We start from the raw sequence: 19,742 nt of genomic DNA, 5'->3' as shown, positions 1-19,742 counted from the left end.
TAAATGGAGTAACGGCCCTTTGGTCCAGAAAACTGGTCTTCAGATTTTATTGTTGAGTGTATGGGTAAAAAGTCTTGGTATAGAATTTTTAGGGTTAAGATTTTTCCCAAAGCTCCTTTTGCCAGATTCCAAAATAAATGTGGTGCTTCCAGTTATCATCAGAGAGAGATTGTGATGGGTCAGGTGGTAGCCAGGTCAGCCCTCAGGACTTTTAACACTAGCCAAGCACTGAATCTGGAAATGAAGTATCAGAAGGTGGTCTGCTCCAACACGGACATGAAGTTATTTTTAAAGTCTTAGCACCTGGGAGTTACTTGAGTGTTTTCAGAACCAATCTGTTTGGCTAACATTAAATGACAACTCTATAAAGGCATGCAGTTAGATGCCAATGTTTCTCTTTGATATAGAATTTAATGAGGGTAAAATCAAAGCAAAAGTTGTAGCCCAGAGAGATGGGGAAAAAAGCAATATGTAGATTAGGAAAAACAATGATATTCATTTCTTCCCAAAATAAGCAAAACAATTTTTGGTTCACAGAATCCTTGAGATTCTTTCAGGTAAAATCATGGCAGCTGAAGGAGAGCCTCATGCAGGTATGAAATTTAGATGTTTAATATGGAACCTATTACCCCCAAAGCAGACGTCCTCTTCACCTCTCATGGCACCATCCACAGGCTGCTTCCTGCTAATTGTTTGCTTCTTTACTTCTAATAAAGATGAACTATTTCAGGGCAGAGACCTATGAACTGTCCCTTTCCTCTCTAAACATCCCACATTAAATAGCTTTTGAAGGCCAGGTGCTGACATGGCCTGTCATTAGGTTGATGAAGAGATATTCTGATCTGAAGTATTCATATTAAACTTTATGTTTAGACTTTTCCCCTAATTTGTCTACTTGGGATTCCTGAGTTCTTATAGTTATAGGACCACAATTCATTTAAAATTTTAGCCAGATTAATTGCCACTGCATGTTAGACTGTTGAAGAGGAAAAAGTTATGTCTGGCACAAAGTACAATCTCAATAAAAGCTGATGAATGTTGAAGATATTTACTCTTCAGTTTCTCTGGGAAACCTTTCCTGCCAGCATCTTTCCCCAGAGATGGACCTCTGAGAGTGGGCTCCAGCAGGTATAGGGCAACTGGCAGTGTCTGTGTATGGGGTCAAAATATAATATTTTGAGATTCATTTTTAGAGACCTCAGATTAAATTCATTCATAATCACTCCTGGTATTTAATAATCCCTTTGCTTGAGAAGAGCATAGAAGCAATAGAAGGGAATCACCCAATTTTGCTTTTACTGAAATTCTGTGACTGGGAAGCAGAATCTTAGAAGTGGTACAGAGTAGAACTTTTAAGAAGAATTTGAAATTAGGACTTGTGAAGAAAATTTAATGGAACTGGGTTGAGTTTAGCCTAAAGGAGAGAACATTGCTGAGTAACCTAATACTTTGAAAATATATTCATTATGTAATGAGCCCTAGATGAAATTAAACCAGAGAGTATCATGACGGAGCTCAATTATCCATACTGTATATTTGTCATTGGATCATTAAAATTTCATATTACTGGGCTGTTGAGGTAGTACAGATCTGAAGCAAGTACACTGAATTGGGGTCAGGAGATCTGAATGCTAGGTATTTTCTAGCTCTATCACCTAATAGCCATATGACTCTTGAAAAGTCACTTAATTTCTTCAATTCTAAAATGGGAGAGAGGCAGGAATTGCTCTACTTACTTCATGGAGCTGTTTGGAAGGTTAAAGGAGATAATGGCTATTAAAGCTCTTTATTATCTATAAAGTTCTAGCCACAGGCACAGCAGGCCCCAGTGTTATATAAGTGTTCTTATAAAATGCAGACAGAATTGAAACTGTGGGCACTCCTTCCCCAGAGGTCTTTAAACACAGAGCATCTCCTGGTCCAGATGTTCTAGCCACAGACTTTCTGAAGGCGGGGGAATGAACCAGAACACCTTGAAATGTCATTCCACTCCAGGACTCTCAGCATCTGCTGATTCCCTCAGGCCAGTGTGTCAGAATAGAGCAGCCAATGTGACAGAAGTTGTTTTCTTCTTTTCTAATTTTTGGATAGCTTTCCATCCAAGTGGAATTGAATAAGACACATAGGGAAGAACACTGGGATCTAACCAAACACCTGCTCTGGGTTGGATTTTCTCTCCATAAAGTGAGTCCTCCTGTTGTTTGCCATAAGTTGACTTGTTTGGTCTGACTTCATGTTGCTTCTCTGTTGAAAGACATTGGACATATTTATGTCTGGGGTAGAACTGATTCCCTCGAGGACAATATTTATTGATTTTTGAACTTATAAAGCACTGGACAGATTCTCTCCTTTGTAGATGGTCGAGATGTCCCCAAAGGTGCCCTTTGACTTATCCAGAAGGGGAACTATTATTGTCTTGGGAGCGAATGGTCAGTCTTCCTCACAGAGAGGTGAGAAACCAGGGAACATGACAGGGAGGGACTGACAGGTGGAGATTTTTTGGAGAAAACCTAGCCCGATATTACCACCACTTCCTCCTGTAGCATAGTCTCTTTGTGTGGCCTTTTAGTGGCTTAAAGAAGCCACTTGTGAAATGGGAGTGGGGTGAAAGGGGAATGAAGAGAATAACAGAATATTAGAATTTGATGGGAAGCAGTAATCTTACCTCAGCCTCCCACCGAGTGAGGAATCTCAGAGCACCTCTGAGGTGGCCATGGTTTCTCAGTCTCTGACTAATCGGCTGCCTCCTGAGAAAGCCTATCCTGGCCTTGGTCGGACGAGGCAAGCCATGGGAAAATGAGCTCATTTTGTGGTGAAATCTTTCTCTTTTAAATTATACTCCATGGTTTTATATCATTTCAGAAAATTCTAGGCCAACTCTGTTTTTCTTTCAGTTAGCAGTCCTTTCATTATCTGAAGAAAGTCCTCACGACTTACCTTATTTTTCTTCTCTGAATTAAGTCTGCCATTTCCTCCAGCCATTCTTGAAGAACATATATTTCAGATACAGTACACACTGAAGTTTTGTAAAAGTTTCCCTTTTCCTATCCTAGAGGTTATAGAGCCCCACCTTTTATCTGGTTCCTAGAATGAGAACTATCTCACTTAAAGAGTTGAGACTTGAGTTGAGACGCATGTCAAATATAGGTGGATCTGATAATTTGTGCACTCACTGAGATGAGAAACAGGAACCTCCATTGTGGTCCTGGATGTTTGGGTTATGCCTGATCAATGGCCCCAAAGGGGCTTCCTGTGCAATAATACTTGGCATACCTGAGCCCTGAGTTCACATGGAGATACCCTTTCAGAGATTTCAAATATTTCCAGTCCTGAATGGCAATTTTAAGAGAAGGCAAATTACCACATGCTCTCTACTAATCAAAAAAGTTTGCCAATGTCTCACTCCTCCTGAAATCCGAGGAGGGAACACCAGAATGCCTGGCTGGTGGCTTGAATGGTGCACTGACTTGCTCTGTATCTTCTTCTGGGTTCATCCAGACATGCAATTGCAGGATCCCTGGCTCCCAGAGTTAATATGGCTTCAGGCCACAGCTAGGAATTAGCAGACACAGAACACAGAACCTGGCCCCAGAGGCTTATAAATGAGAGAAGGAGACACCAAAGGCTGAAATCATTTCCTAGCATTTGCTTTCATCCTTTCCTGTGGACTCTGCTGCACCCAAACCACACCCTTCCTGTGAGACCCCCATCCCAGAACCGCTGAGGGCTCTTGCTCTTAGTAGTTATTGAGCAGAGTGTGGGATGTAGCACTGAACCTGTACATGGCAGTCCCTGTCTGATAGCTGACAGTCCAAGTCAGAGCCACCAAGGTCCAGAATGGGAGAGGTGGCAAATCAGCAGTAGTGTCCAGGAGAGAAACAGGGTTAGAGATGTGAGCGAAGGGCCCACAATTCCACAGAAGAGCAGTTGCAGGGTTACATTCAGAAGCCAGGTCTGTTGACTTCCAATCCAAAACTCTCTTTAATATCATAGATGTAAATTATATGTGGCATCTGTGTTTACATTCATATGTATCTATATGCGTGGTGTGTAAAATTTTCTTTGTAGGAGGCTTCATTTCACTCATATGCTCTAACTTGATTCTCACAATAACCCTTCTGACAGTAAGTGTGCTGAGGCTTGATCACACATGCAAATGGTAGCAACTGGATTCACATCCAGGCCTGGTTCCAGCTCCCTCTTCTTCCAATTGCTTGGCATTGTTTTTTGATCTCAGTGGGAATTACCAAGGCCTCTTCAGGACCCCTGTGGAATGACTAGACATTAAGTCAATTCCTTCCATGGGGTACACATGGTCTTCCTGACACTGGGCAGGCTCAGCTCCTAATCTCTTCGGTTCTAGAGGACCCTGAACTGTCACATTCGCTGCTGAAGAGTCAGCCCCTCTGCCACACATGACTTTTAGGTCATTACTGAATGGCAGTGGGAGACTTGAACAAATGCAGGGTCCTCAGAAAGTCAGACCAAAGGTGAGAATTTTAGAGCTGCAAGGAATCTTACCAAATATATAACACCCCTTGAATTTTGTAGATAAAGAAATTGAGGCCTAAGGATTTGGGTTAAAGGATTTGCCCAAGTCATAATTATTTAGTAAACCAGAACCAAGTGTCCTGCTGAGGATGAAGACCGGGAATTCTTCACACCAGTCATGAACTGCTGGGAAGTTGAGAGAGAGAGGATAAAACAGTCAAGAGAGTTCCTCTGATACAGGTAGGATTGAGAGGAAAAAAAAAATAGAAGCAATGTGCATGTAGCCAGAAAACAGAGCCAGAATGTGAACTAAGACTGAAAATAAAGATCTAGGGTGGGCTAAAGAACTCAGTAAGTGACTTCCCAGATTGTGTTTTGTTCCCATTGCACATACAGTTGGAAGCCAAATGCAAGCCACCAAGGTTGCAGTGCAACAGCGAACAATTAAAGCGCAAATAGTTGTGGGCAGCTGTGGGAGTGCAAGCCACCTGCTCCAAGTTTACAGCTTTGTTTAACTTGGTGAGCACTGAAAATGGAGTGGGAGCCCTCCCAGTACAACATCCCATGCCCTTTCTGGGAGGCCTTAATTGGGGAGCTGGGGTGGCTTTACCCCTGACCAAGCCCTTCTCACTGTGGCCTAGAGCTGCTTTCTATTGACAGTGGTCAGTGTTGCCAATAGACCTTAATAGAAAATGAGGGAGGTAGGGAGTATTGCAGGATTATATATTTATAGAGTTTTAAGAGACCACAAAGCCCCCAGAATACACCTTCTCTCCTGTTGTTCAGATAAGAAAATGGAGATCCAGAGAGGTGGTGTACCCAAAGTTACAAAGTTAGGGGCAGAACTGACTTTTAATGTCTGAACTTCTGATCCTTTGTTCAGTGCTCCTTCCTCTAGTGGTTCTCAACCTTTCTAATGCCGCGACCCTTTAACACAGTTCCTCATGTTGTGGTGACCCCCAACCATAAAATTATTTTCGTTGCTACTTCATAACTATAATTTTGCTACTGTTATGAATCTACAGCAGCGGTTCTCAACCTGTGGGTCACGGCATTAGAAAAGTTGGGAACCACGGGACTGTAAAGCCCTGCAAGGTCTATAAATAATGCCAAACAGGGAGTTACAGCATTAGAGAACGTTATGGCTGGAAGGGACATTGTTCTCATTCCCAGTGTTTTAGGTTGTCACATGACTGGGGGTACTACTGGGGAGTGCATAGGGCCCAAGGATGCTAAATAGCTTGAAATGTGGTCATCCTGCATAATGAAGAAACCCAGATGCCAAGGATCACCTTGTTGAGAAATATTTTGTCCACCATTTTACATTATAGTTGAGTGATCCAAGCCTAGAAACAGGAGATGCTTGACTAGGGTCCCAAAGGGAGTCAGTATTCCCCTGACTCCATCATACTGAGCCCCTGAGTTAATTAGCAGCACCCTTGGTACCTACAGCAAAGGGGAGACTCTACCAGGGGTGGGCAAACTTTTTGACTCGAGGGCCACAATGGGTTCTTAAACTGGACTGGAGGGCCGGAACAAAAGCATGGATGGAGTGTTTGTGTGAACTAATATAAATTCAAAGTAAAGGAGCGGAGGGGAGAGCAAGAGAACCCTCCGCTCTTTCGGCTCCGCGGGCCGGATAGAACAGCCGATCGGGCCGAATCCGGCCCACGGGCCGTAGTTTGCCCACAGCTGCTCTAGACCCTTCCCCACCAGCTCCTGTTGCCCTTGCACCTAAGCTATTTCCAGGCCAGCACTTACTTGGACTTCAGGCCCTCCTGTCCATAGGGCTGCAGCAGATACTGGTGCACAAGCTTGTCCCTGAGAGTCCCAGCCAGTTTTATTTTCTTTCTTGATCTGTGCAGGTTGATGATAAAAAGTGTAATGGACCCTCGAACATAGTTGTGGCTGAGATTCAGAGAGAGAGAGAGAGAGAGAGAGAGAGAGAGAGAGAGAGAGAGAGAGAGAGAAGAGATGGAAACAGTGGTCAGTTAAATGCCTCTAAATAATTTACAGACTGCATGAAACAGGACAACCCTAGGAAAGGGTACTTTATTTTATGGTTCTTGGCCACCCTAGACCTTCAAAGACAGGAAGGGCTTATTATTGTGATTTTCTGCAAAGAAGATGCTCACGTCTCACCACACTCCGTTTGTTTTTGTTTAAATGCATTGCAATGATTTGAAAAAAACAAAATATCTTTTTCTGAGTATGGAAGCAAAACATGCTAATTGCAATAAATAAATAAGTAGATAAATAAATAAATAGAAAAAAACATACAAAAATACAAAAAAGAAAAAAGAAAATTCTCATAATCCAAGTATTTTGGAATATAATAACATTTTGGTAAACATCATTCCAGTAGTTTTTAGTTTATTAATTCAACAAATATTTACTGAGTATGTGGCACATGCATACATATTTCTCAGTTTTTACATAACTGGGATCACATTGTTCACACGGTTTTTTCAGTTCATGAGCATCGTAAACATGTTCCCATCTTATTATGTGATGTATTCTGCTTATAAAAGAATGCTTAATTCTTCAATCATAGAAATGCAACTTAATCTATTTACCTAATGTCCTACTTTGGGGCATGTGGGTTGTTTTCAATTGTTTGCCATTACAAATTATGTGATGAAGCACTTCGCACATAAACCTTTTTCACATCATGATTATTTCTGATGGATGAAGTCTTCAAAGTTGAAAACATTAGGTCAAGGGGAATGCACATTGTATGATTCCTCACCAACTCTTCATTCCCAGTGGTGTCCCTCCCTGTGGAATATTTTCTGTCCCTGCCCTGTTGAACCCTAGAGTGCTTACGTTATTGGCTTTGCTCAATGAAATGTGTGTGGATAAGGCCTCTGGGCAGAAGCTTTAAGAGCCAACCCATGTTTTGCCATGCCCCTTTTCTCTCTGCCAGAAGACCAGCAATGTTCTTGGCAGAGGGGCCCTATTGAACTGTATCCTGAAGTGAAGATGATGTGGAGAAGAGCTGCAGCTGAGCTGTGACAGACAGGCAGTGTGAATGAGAAATACATTTTCTTATTGAAAGCCATGGATATCTGAAGGTCCTCTGTTATCACAGCATAACCTCACTGATCCTAACTGATACACACATTTTTTAAAAATATATTTTATTGATTTTTTACAGAGAGGAAGGAAGAGGGATAGAGAGCTAGAAACATCGATGAGAGAGAAACATCGATCAGCTGCCTCCTGCACACCTCCTACTGGGGATGTGCCCGCAACCAAGTTACGTGCCCTTGACCAGAATCGAACCTGGGACCTTTCAGTCCGCAGGCTGACGCTCTATCCACCGAGCCAAACTGGTTTTGGCTAATACACACATTTTGATAGCATTGATATTAACTCTCTAGAAAGTTTGTATCTTTTTGTTCTTATTGACTATGTATAAGATCACACATTTCCTCATACCTTTAAGAACACTGGATATTAACCTGTCTCAACCTGAGAGGTGATAATGGGATTTCCATGTTGTATTAATTTGTATTTTTTAAAAATTCATATCGAGGTGCATTTTTTTTAATTTGCCTATTTGGCATTTAATTTCTTCTTTTGTAAACTGACCATGTCCTCTGCCTATTTTCTATTGGTTTGTAAAAACTATTTATTTATTAAGGATAGTGATCCTTTGCCTGCATGTATGTTACAAAATGTCCCCCAGTTTTCTTTGACTAATTCAGCTTGTTTACATTGTATTTTATGTATAAAAGTTAAAACTTTTATGTAGTCAAATTTATTGATCTTTATTATTTCTGCGCTAGCTGTTTTACCTACTCCTAGATTATAAAACTCTTCACCATATTGGAATCTTTTTAAACCAGTACAGGATGTTCAGAAGCCTGGGAAAACTATATGCCTACATGGTCTTTCAGCATATATCAACAAAACTATAATGATTTCCTTCTCTCTTGTAGGAAAAAATATTTTGTTTTTAAGGGGTCCCGTAAGGCCCCATCTGGATGGGTTAATGAGAGGAAACAGAAAAAATGATCTGGTCCTGCCTTCAAAGGAGTTCAGAGAAACTCTACGTCAACTTTGCCCAGAGGAAAATATCATTCCTTGCAGAAACTGCACCCCTCCGCCTCTGGATCACTCATTTCTGCTTCTAAGGGTGATAATTAAGAACTGAGCCCTAGCTGGCTTGGTTCAGTGGATAGAGAACCGGCCTGCGGACTGAAGGGTCCCGGGTTCGATTCCGGTCAAGGGCACATGCCTGGGTTGCGGGCTTGGTCCCCAGTGTGGGGCATGCAGGAGGCAGCTGATCAATGATTCTCTCTCATCATTGATGTTTCTATCTTTCTCCCTCTCCTCTCTTCCTTCCTCTCTGAAATCAATAAAAAAAATATTAAAAAAAAAGAACTGAATGACCAAGGGCAGGCCAATATGACAACTTGTTTATTGGTTTTTTAATAATATAGTTTCCAGGGCTCATCCCTGAATTTCTTTATTGCATTCATTTGTGATTGGGGCCTGAGAATCTGTATTTTTAATCTCTCTGGGATATTGGGCAGATGCGTTGGGTTTGGGGACCATTTGCCCAGAGCAATACATTCAGATTACGAGAAGAGTAACCAAAATATACCCCACCAGCTCTCTGTCATGATTTTTCTTGCATGTGTAAGGGGGCACATTACTATGTTCAAAGCTTTTTGTACACCTACATTGATATTCTGATAAATTATTAAATGAAAATGTCTCTTCTATCTGGTTCCTCCTCCTCTGGTCCTTCTCAATCCCCTGAAATGTGTGAATTAGCTTTTGGAACCAAATGAGTTAGGTCAGAAGAGAATGCCAATTTATCTGAGCAGGCTTGTGTCACCAGAGCTCTGAAGAAAGATGCTCTAGTGTGTCAGCATTTACCATCATTAAAGAACACCAATGGTGGGCTTTAAGCTTAACTTAGCTGTGTGCAGAACTGAGGAAGACACCATTAACTACTGCTATGCTGTTCAGAGTGTGAGTGAAAGTAGGCATACATGGATACCAGTTTTGCTGACTGTGGTAATCCCTTTTGTTAACAATCATCAAACAACCTTCTCAAAGGCCAACAGTGGAGGAGGAGAGAGAGCCCTGCGCTTGCATTTATGAGTTTCTCTTCTGCAGAGCCAGGGCATAAAGAGGCCTCAGAGACTGGAGAGCAGAAGGGTGGGAGGTGGAGAAGTGGGAGTGGGGGTGGAGGAGACCTGAAATCACACATTGCTCCAGGGAAAGCCATCTTTTCAAGCTGCTTGGCAATGGCCTAATTTCCATTCACATAGTTCCCCTGAGGGAAACAAACAGGTACGGAAAACCTGCCCAGAGATTATTGTGCAGAGGCTCTCAGAACTCCTGCAGCCTCCTCAGGTAGGAACTGGCTTGAAGACTGCCTCAGCCAGACCTTCCCTGCTTGGCTGATGGGCAAGAGCATTAAGCAGGCTGTCTGGCTGTGAAGACACACTTTTGGCTTGTGAGTACAGCACCAACCTGAAAGTACTGTGCTGAAAATCCAGGTTCCTGAAGAATGTGTATTCTCTGCTTACAGAAAACAGTCCCTTTCCCTAAAAAATGGGGTCTGACTGAAGGTGTGGCCTGCAGGCAATTAGTACAGGTGGTTTTTGATTCTCTTAATAAATGTCCCTTTTGTCTGGCAGAACATCTGTCTTGCTCCATGTCTCACTCATGGTGACATTTTACCACCAGTAGAGAATCCGTGAATCTGGAGTTCATCTTTCTGGCTGTTCTCTCATTGCCTGACATCTCTGTGTTGCCATGGGAGGAGGAGGAAGTGAGTCAGGGAAGGGAAGCTGGAATTGGAATATCTTGGATGTAAGAGGTGGGGAATGTCATATGGGGAGGTGTATCTTGACTTCCAGATAAAAAATAGTCACTGTTCTAGAAATGTCTCCAGGGAAGCTGGGGGACTGCAAAAGGGAAGGGAGGGTGGATGATGCTCTGGGATCGCAGTCATTCTCAGGGAAAGTCAATGTGCTTGAAAACGGGGTTGGTCCATTGTCTCCAAATCTAATTCAAAGTTTTTGGGTTCGGTAAAAGTCAGGCCATGTTTTGCCAAACATTTTTTTTGCCCTAATTTCAAAGCCCATGTGTATTTTAAGGGAAATTTAATCCACATGTTTCTGATTCATTTACACTTAACTCATCAAAATATTGTTTTGTAAGAGCCATTTGATGTCCAAGAAGCCTCAGGAACCTTTTTTATGAGTCTTTAAAAAAACTTCTTCTGAAAAACAGGAAGTCATGTTTTGCCAATAATACATGAACTTGAACCCCAAAAGGCTCAATTTTGCTTCAATATTCACCAGGTTCCAATTGGTTCTGAACTTGGCGAAGGACCACAGCTCCTCCCTAGAAACATACATTGTCTCAGCAGAATGGTTTAGAAAAAGGTTTCTCCCAGTCAAAACATATTTGTTCTCTGAACAAGAAGACCTAAGGCGAGAACTGCCATGCTGTCAGTGTCCTGACTTGTTAACTCTAGAACAGAAAGCAAAAAAGTACCTGCTGGTGGTGGTATGAGCATCTAACTTTTGCTCCCAAATCTATCATAAAAGACAATGCTCTCCTAGGTCAGAAATGACCCACAATGCAAGAGACTGCCATGAGAGACAGTGAGGCGTTCAAGTAGAGGTTGTATAACCATCAGAGAGAGTATAAAGGAATGTCTGTGTTGTATAGGATCCTGGGCCAAAATATCTCTAAGGGTTCTTCCCAAATGTAAAACTGTTTCACTATTAATGGTGTTATTGGCATATAAGAGTGATGCAACGGAACTGTGGAATTCAATGTAAGTGCAAATTACTGGCAAGATGCTTGGCACACAGCAAGTGTTCAATACACACTGGAGTGCACGAGTTGTGTCCATAGACACTTTCTTTGGGTTATTCTACTGGTAAGTTTATACTTTCTCACCAGTCCCTGATTTGACCAAGGATATATATTTTCAGACTACTGGTCAAGACTGAACAGTATGAAGCCAACATGCCCACTCTGGGACGTTTTTGGGAGCTTGGCCTTGTTGGCCACAAATAAATTGAGTCAATAATGTTCCCTCATGACTGTTGTGGAGGATGAGGGGGTACAGACAGGGCACCTGGCTTCCCAGAGAGGGAGCAGAGACACTTCCTTGCTTGTGCCTACTTATGTGGGGTATCTGACACCCACTGACATGAAGACCAGCAATCTCAGCCAGTGCAGTGCATCCATTGAGGACTTTCTTTTCTAATGGGAACAAAAAGAACTTCATCCCAATTACTATCATTAGGGTCATGTGTGGAATGGATTAGTAAAGTCTGTCTTCCTCCCTCCCTCCCTCCCTCCCTCCCTCCCTCCATCTCTCTCTCTTTCTATGGGGAGGAGGAACACTGCTGACCAAAGCACAGTGGTACCATTTCCCCAGAGAGGTTCTGGAGTGACTCCCCATAGAAAGAAGAGGAGAGCTGGCGATGTAGAGAGAATATTGAATCTAGATGATTTGAGTAACTTGCTGGAGTCCTCATGCTAGTGAATGTAGAATTCTTAACCATGCCACCACACCTTCTCCTTCTGGTTGATGTGGTGATATCCAAGTGGAAGGGAGCTAAAAGTCTAAGTCAGAAGTAATGCCTTAATGCCCTATTTCTGCATTCATTCATTCATTCATCAAATATTTACTGAGAACTTCTTTATGCCAGTCACTATATTAGACACGAAGGAAACAAAAACAAATGAGACACTGGCCCTGAGTTCATGGTATACTCAGAACGTTAGTGACAACTTCCATGGAAACGTAAAAGAATGTCAGGATGAACGCTCGGATGAGACAAGATGAGGAGCCCTCTGTGAAGACGCTCAAGTCCTGTTCAACCCATGTCACTGACATTTTCCCCTGAGTCCTCAGACTTATAATATAAAAGCCACAAACTGATGTGCTTCCCAAGAGACAAAAGGTGCCAAGAATAATTTTTCTCTGTTGAAGCTGCGGGTCCACTTTTGGGTGGTTACTCCAGGGCCAAGGTGGAGACAAGGAATACAATGTTTCCTTGTGTGGTGATCAGATAACTCCAGGCCAAGGCCATAGAGCAGTCACTCTCTGTCAGGGATTGGATTGAGCTTCCTGTTGAGCAAAAGGGATGTTGAAAACCTCTGGCCTCTGCCCAAACCAGTCTCCTCTCACCCACAATAGGGACCTGTATCTAAAGACAAGACAACTGGCCCCAGGCCCCCTATGCTCAGAGTGATTCTTTTGAAAAATCTTATCAAGATAAATTAATTGGCTTGGCTCTTCTCTCATCAAGGAAGGAGAAGGAGCGTCTGTTGTAACCTGACCGCTGGGGCTCTGTGCTATCCACAGCCCACGTCAGCCCCCGGAATGAAGGTCTGGCTGGAGACACTTGTGCCCGGCCCCCACCCTGTTTCTCTGCGTTAAGAGAAAGAATTCTCTTTTCCAGGTCTGCCTGCTCTGCTCCTGAAACCTGAAATGATGTAAGAAAGCCATTTATGGTCTGAAGGGCTTTGCATTAGGCTCAGTTTTAAGTTTTTACCCTTACGATACTCATATTTTAAAACATTTTATCTGCCAAACTTTATTTACTGATAATTACGTTTCCTGTTTGAAAGACAATTCTAATGACAGCCAGTGCTTCAGATAAAAAGGAGGAGGACAACTACACATTACCTGCCACGCTGAGTTGTTGGAGGTCCAGCCCCTAAATCAGATTTTGTTTAACTTCTTAACCCTTAGAATAGCTGAGAAGATTTTGAAAGACTGAAAATGGCTCTGAAGCTGACATGACTGCCTTGGGCACACCTTTCATCCGGGGGACCCCTGGTTCGGGATGTGTTGGTCTGGGCTGAGTTTTCAGCGGATAGCTCCCCAGCATGTCTCTTAGAAATGTTGACTTACTGTTTCCAGCTCTGCTGGTGGATCGTAGGAACAGAGTGTATGTCTCTTGCTGTGGTTTAGCCAGAAGCATACAAAAAGGCCTCTTGGGCATTACATCAACTGGCACAGAAGAAAAGCTCAGTAAATATTTGTTGGATGAAGAAGTAAATGAATAAGTGGCATGCATTTTTATAAATATTTTATGAATAAATACTGTAAGTGTGAGAAAGGAGTTTACTTGCAGAAAAGCTATCTATCAGAGATCATTTGAAATACACGAAGAGCAGGTAGAACGTAATTCCAGAGGCAGTTTTCAGGGTCTTGAAGGGGTCCCAATGGCATGGAATTCTAAGAGGGGCCCAAAGCCTGAAGCCCCGAGGGTGGCTTCGTGTGCCATCGCTCTGAAGACTTACTTGTGGTGGTTTGTGCAGTGAGCATAAATCCTTAGTTTGTCCCGGATGACTCGGCCTGGCCGTGGCTTCCGCTGCAGCCCAGCCACGTGCACGGCCAAGACTTTGGGGCCGATCAAGCGCTTGTAGAGGAGAGAGAGCCAGTAGTCCTGAGAAGACAGAGACATGGAGAGTCAGGGGAAGATGCAGCTCAGGTGTTTTGAGTACCCCTAGACCAGATAGACCAGAAAGTTCTTCTCAGCAGGAGTAAAGCCTGACCAAAGTGACTAACCCTGCACGCATGGTCACCTGACAAAATGGCCACCCGACAAAATGTTCACCCTGGGTTGGTAGTGAAGCCAGCATTGTCTAAAGTGACCTTCACATTCCTAATGGGGGAATGTGAGTGTGTGTGTGTGTGTGTGTGTGTGTGTGTGTGTGTGTGTGTGTGTGTATGAGGGGGGAATGGGGGACGAGCCAGTCACTATATTAGACACGAAGGAAACAAAAACAAATGAGACACTGGCCCTGAGTTCAGAGCCACATACAATCAAATGAATGAAATTTTCATTTGAAATAAGTTTTATATGAAATAACAACTAGTTGGAGCCTTCAATTTTCAACTTTATTTTCCTATGACTATACTTTTGTACTGGTTTATGGCTCTGTTTAATTGCAGAATGGAAGATCTCCAATCTTTAGGATTGCTACCAATATGCAAACCCAAAATGTTATTCTCCAAATATTGTCACTGAAGACGCCTGGTGAGGTGTGAGGGAGATGAAGCTGCTCCAGGTAGAGACTCCAGAATAATGTTTGCAAACCCTAGTGCTAATTCTGGGTCACCTTCAATAATTCTACAATAAAAAGAACAATTATAAACTAAAAAGAATGTGATGTTTTTAACTATCCCATAGTCCATTTGGAACTGATTAATAAATATTCAATCTGTAACCCACACATGTATTTGAATTTACAAAAGCCTATTCACCAACACCTTAATTTGTATTCCCTATTACCATATTTTGTTTCTGTATTTGATACAAATGTAAAATTTGCATTTGCATCGTGTAAGCACTTATCACCTGCTATGGGGTAATGACTTCAGTGTTTGTAACTCGTCATGTAACACAGGGCTTCCTAATTTGTCTAGGCGTCCCCCCCCCCACCCCCGCCACCTCCTGCAATTCTGGAATTCAGTGAATTCAAGGTCTTTAAGACATCAACCATGTCTTCTCAGCCTTCTTCTTTCCAGGAGAAGGTTCTGAATAATATTTTTATCTTTCCTGTGTAGCCATCTATAACATCAGCTGCTTAAAATGTCTGGTGAGTTGCATAAATCAGAACAAAGTTTCAAAGCCCCTTTGCCACCAGAATAGATCAAATCTACCCTGAGTGGTGGGCTCTAAACCTTGCCAGACCATTTACCTTAATTAACTTTAAGTGGCCTTAGGATGACTATTACATATAGTCTCCTATTACTTAAAATGGGAAATATTTCATCGTTAGGCAAATAGATACAAAATATCATTGGTTTAATTTGCTCTCATTTGATTACAATTTCTGTGTTTTTTTATTGTTAATCTGTGATGTGTTTATCACAGTCACCCATATTTCTAATGAGATGTCCACCATTTTCTTATTGATTTTTAACATATCTTTTAATATTAGTGGTAAGAATCCTTTAGAATGCATGTGGAGCAAAAGTTCTGTTCAAGTTTGTAGTTTGCCTTTTATTACTTTTTATGACTTTTTTGACATGAAGAATTTAAAAAAAATTTACAGGAAAACATGTCAATCTTTGTCTCTCAATTTCTTCCTTTTCTTTTATTCTTAGAAAATCCTTCCTCACACAAGGATCAGATAAAGTTTCACTTATATTTTTCTAGTTCTTATTGTTATTTTAAAATTTAATCTTTTAGTTCATTGAAATATATTTTGGTTTATGATATTAGCCTTATTATTTTCTGAATACTTTACTGGTTGTGGTAGCATCATATAGTGAATAATCTATCCCTAAGTTCATCTGTATCACATATTAACTTTTATACACATGTAAATATATAGAAATATAAATAGTATTATCCTATATAATAAAAGCCTAATATGCTAAGTGTCTGGTCATCTGGTCAGCTATTCAACCTATCAAAGTGTAATATGCTAATAATATGCTAAGGCCGCTCTACCACTCTCTATGACATGCACTGACCACCAGGGGGAAGACAGTCGACCGGGCGACCAGTCACTATGACATGCACTGACCACCAGGGGGTAGACACTCCAACTGGTAGGTTAGCTTGCTGCTGGGGTCCAGCTGATCGGGACTGAGTGAGACAGGCCAGACACACCCTGGAGCCCACCTGCGGTCCCTCCCCAGCCCCAATTGTGCAGTGGTGGGGTCCCTTGGCCTAGCTTGCACCCTCTTGCAATCCAGGACTCCTTGGAGGATGTCAGAGAGCGGTTTTGGCCCGATCCTGCTGGCCAGGCTGAGGGACTCCACTAGTGCATGAATTCATGCACTGGGCCTCTAGTATATTATATAATACGATATAGAATTATTTTATATAATATATTAGTAATTATATAATTATATATAATATACTATATCATGTGTGATATATCTTATTTATTTTAAAAAATGTTTTTATTGATTTTTAGAAAGAGGAAGGGATAGGGATAGAGAGATAGAAACATTGATGAGAGGGAGGAACATCATTTTAATGATTGATATTTGGGTTGGTTGCTTCCTACACATCCCTACTGGGGATCAAGCCTGCAACCTGGGTATGTGCCCTGACCGGGAATTGAACCTGTGACCTCTTGGTTCTTGGGTCGATGCTCACCTGCTAAGCCACACCAGCTGGGCCAATATATCTTATTTTAATATATTACATTTACATGTGTATTTATATATTATATATGTACTAGAGGCCCATTGCTTGAAGAGATTCGTGCAATAGGCCTTCCTTCCCTTGGCTTCCAGCACCAGTTTTCCTCCCGCACCCAGGACCCAGGCCTTCGCTCTGGCCAGAGTCTGCCTTCTTTGTCTTTGCTGCAGACTCAGGTTGGAGTCTGCCATCTTCGTCTTCGCTGCAGACTCCGGAGTCTGCAGTCTTGTCTTCGCTGTGGCACTCCGCTCCTGTAGATCCCTTCTCCCCTGCCTTCCCTCTCATAGCAGGCGTCCTGCCCCACCTGGCCACTCTGCGCCTGGAGCAGCTGGGCGGCCGTCACCTTTGGCCTTTTAATTTGCATACTCACCCTGATTGGCTGTGGGTGTAGCAGAGGTACGGTCAATTTACATGTTTGTCTATTATTAGGTAAGATTATAATATAGTCTATAATACTGATTAAATATATGTAAATATATGTATACTAGGGTCCCAGTGCACAAATTCATGCACCTTGAAAGGAACTATGGGCCGTGAGGCTGCGGTGGGCACAGGGGCAGGTCTTGGCCCATCCTCTGTGCCCCTGCCCAGCCCCTCCTGCTGTGGCCTCCGGTCCCCTGTCTGCCTGCAGCCCCACTCCAGCTGCCTCCACTCCCATGTGCTGATGGCGCTGGCTCCGCTCACACCTGCTGATGGCATGGATCGATTGGGGCCGGTGCCAGCAGCAGGTGCGAGTGGGGCCGGCACTGTCAGTGGGCATGAACGGTGGCTGCTGCCCCGATTGCCCATCAGGAGCAGGGAGAGGTGGAGAAGACCTCGGGTGATCAGTGCCAGCAGCCGCCACTCACAACTACTGGCGGTGCCGAGCGATTTGGACCAGCACCAGCAGGTGCAAGCAGCGGCTCCGGCACCAACTGCAAGTGAAAGCAGGGCCAGCACTGGCAGTGGTATGTGAGTGCTGGCTCTAGTGCCAGCAGTGGGTGCGAGAGAGGCCCACACCAGCAGCAGGTGTGAGCGCCTAGTGGGACTGTGGAGTGCAGGAGCAAAGAATTTTGAGTAACCACCAGAGGCTTGCCCCGATGACAGCGACCAGCGCCCCGCCTTGGTCTGGTGCCCCCACTCACCTGCTCCACCATCCCGCTGTGGCCGATACCCACCATGTTCCATGCTCTGCCACCTGCTGCTGACACCTGCCATGTTCTGCGTGCGGCCCCTGGTGGTCAGCACACGTCATAGTGACTGGTTGTTTGGTTGTTCCGCTGTTCGGTCTATTTGCATATTAGGGTTTTATATATATAGATAATTCTGCATCTGGATTTTCTATTCTCTTCCACTGAACCCTATTTCTTTATCAGTTTCACATCATTTTAATGATTAAAATTTACATTTTAATATCTATAGGTTTAAGTCCATTTCATTATAATTTTTCTTTCTTTGTTCAAACTTTCCTTAATTAGTCGTATCCATTTACTTTCCCAAATAAACTCAAGTAACTTTTTATAGAGTTTGTGGTTCTAGAGAAGCTTGAGGCATTAGTTTTATTCTATGTTTGGTTAGCCTGTTTATTTTCTATCTCCTATGTTCTGCCAGGATGCTTATAGGAGTCACATTTTATCCTTGATATTTGAACTTTTACCAGGAATGTGTCAGTGTAGGTTTCTGCATTAATTTGCTGGTATTTGGGAGTGTTTTTGATAAGAAAGACTAAGGACTTTCTCCAACCTGTGAGAATGTTCTTTAAATAAAACCTTAATCTTATTTCTTTCTGTTTGCTCCAGTCTCTGTTTCAGGAGTTCTCTTAGATTTCCATCTTCAATTCTGCACAAGTATAATCTCTTTTCTGTTTTCTCTCTGCAAGAAGAAGTCTCAAGTTTGTCCTGCACATTGTATATTTATTTTCTCCAGGATCTTTTCTGTCATTTATTACAGTTTTACTTCCCTTGTAATCTTTTCTTATTTCATTTAGTTTACCTGATTGGAACTCATTTAATTTCCCCCCATTTTGTGTATACTATGTATATTTCCCATATACAGGAGGACATATGTACCTTGTATGAAAGTTCTGAGGCATATGAGAACCTATCATCCACCTTAAAAGCTATAATAATACCCACACTGTTGCATCTAGTTATGCGAATCTTCCCTTTCCCATTTTTGTGCTATTCATTTCTTTGGCTAATATTTGAATTTTGTCTTAAGCAATATATTATTTAGCTTGTTAGCTTTTAAAATCTGGCATCATGCAATATGTAATTTCTATAACTTACTTTTTCATATTATGCTTCTAGGATTCATCCAGGTTGTTACACCTACCATAGTTTATTCGTTTTCAATGTTGCATACTTCATTGTGTGAACATACTATAATGCATTTATCCATTCTTCTGCTGATTGATATTTGGGTTGTGTCTAGATTTTTGCTATCATTTTTGCTATCAATGTAGCCTTCAACATTCTTGCTCCCGTTTCCCAAGGTGCAGGTGAAGCAATCTGGAGAAGCATTGCTCCAATCATGACTGGAAACCAGCAGCAGCCTCATCACTGTGTTCTTTGCAGATTGCAGATTTACAGACTTTATCCCAGACCTATTGGATCAGAGTCTCCAGAGGCGGGGCCTCCAGACTATATAGCTCTCCAGGGAATTCTGCTGCTCACTGAAGTTAGAGAAGCACTGTAGAACTGTTGAGAGCAATACCTAAGAGTGGAATTGCTGTGTCCTGCACAGATATAAAAATACTCAACTCTATAGGCTAATGACAAATTGTTTTCCAAAGTGATTCCAATTATTTCAACTTATACTTCCTTCAAGAAGTGTCTGAGTTCCTTATGATTCAAATCATTGCCAACATCTGTTATTTTCATACTTCTTAATTTTTGCCCATCTAGTGGGCACATAACATCTAGCTCTTGTTGTTTGTTAAATAGTCCTTCCTCATGACTAGTTCATAAAGATATTTTATATTTTATTTTAAAACTTTTAATGTTTTTTCATAGTTACATCTTTAATCAATCTAAAATTGATCTAGATTATGGTGTAAGTACCTAATTTCATATTTTTTCGTATGAATAGTCAGTTATATCAGCATCA

General features: G+C 42.2%; 1 protein-coding gene across 3 annotated transcripts in view; it reads right to left on the bottom strand.

The window, feature by feature from the left end:
- HPSE2 (heparanase 2 (inactive)) overlaps positions 1–19,742 on the bottom strand; it is a gene marked incomplete at its 5' end in the record, with an annotated part of 566,398 nt that overhangs the window by 15,612 nt on the left and 531,044 nt on the right. For all 3 annotated transcript variants that reach the window (XM_080641826.1, XM_080641827.1, XM_080641828.1), the window contains 2 exons: positions 6,253–6,399; positions 13,792–13,937. In XM_080641826.1, coding sequence (XP_080497952.1) covers positions 6,253–6,399; positions 13,792–13,937 — 293 coding nt within the window. The remainder of the gene's footprint in view (positions 1–6,252; positions 6,400–13,791; positions 13,938–19,742) is intronic.

This window comes from Plecotus auritus, assembly GCF_963455305.1.
Source record: "Plecotus auritus genome assembly, chromosome: 9".
Lineage (NCBI taxonomy): Eukaryota > Metazoa > Chordata > Mammalia > Chiroptera > Vespertilionidae > Plecotus > Plecotus auritus.
This window is presented reverse-complemented; position numbering and strand designations above follow the sequence as displayed.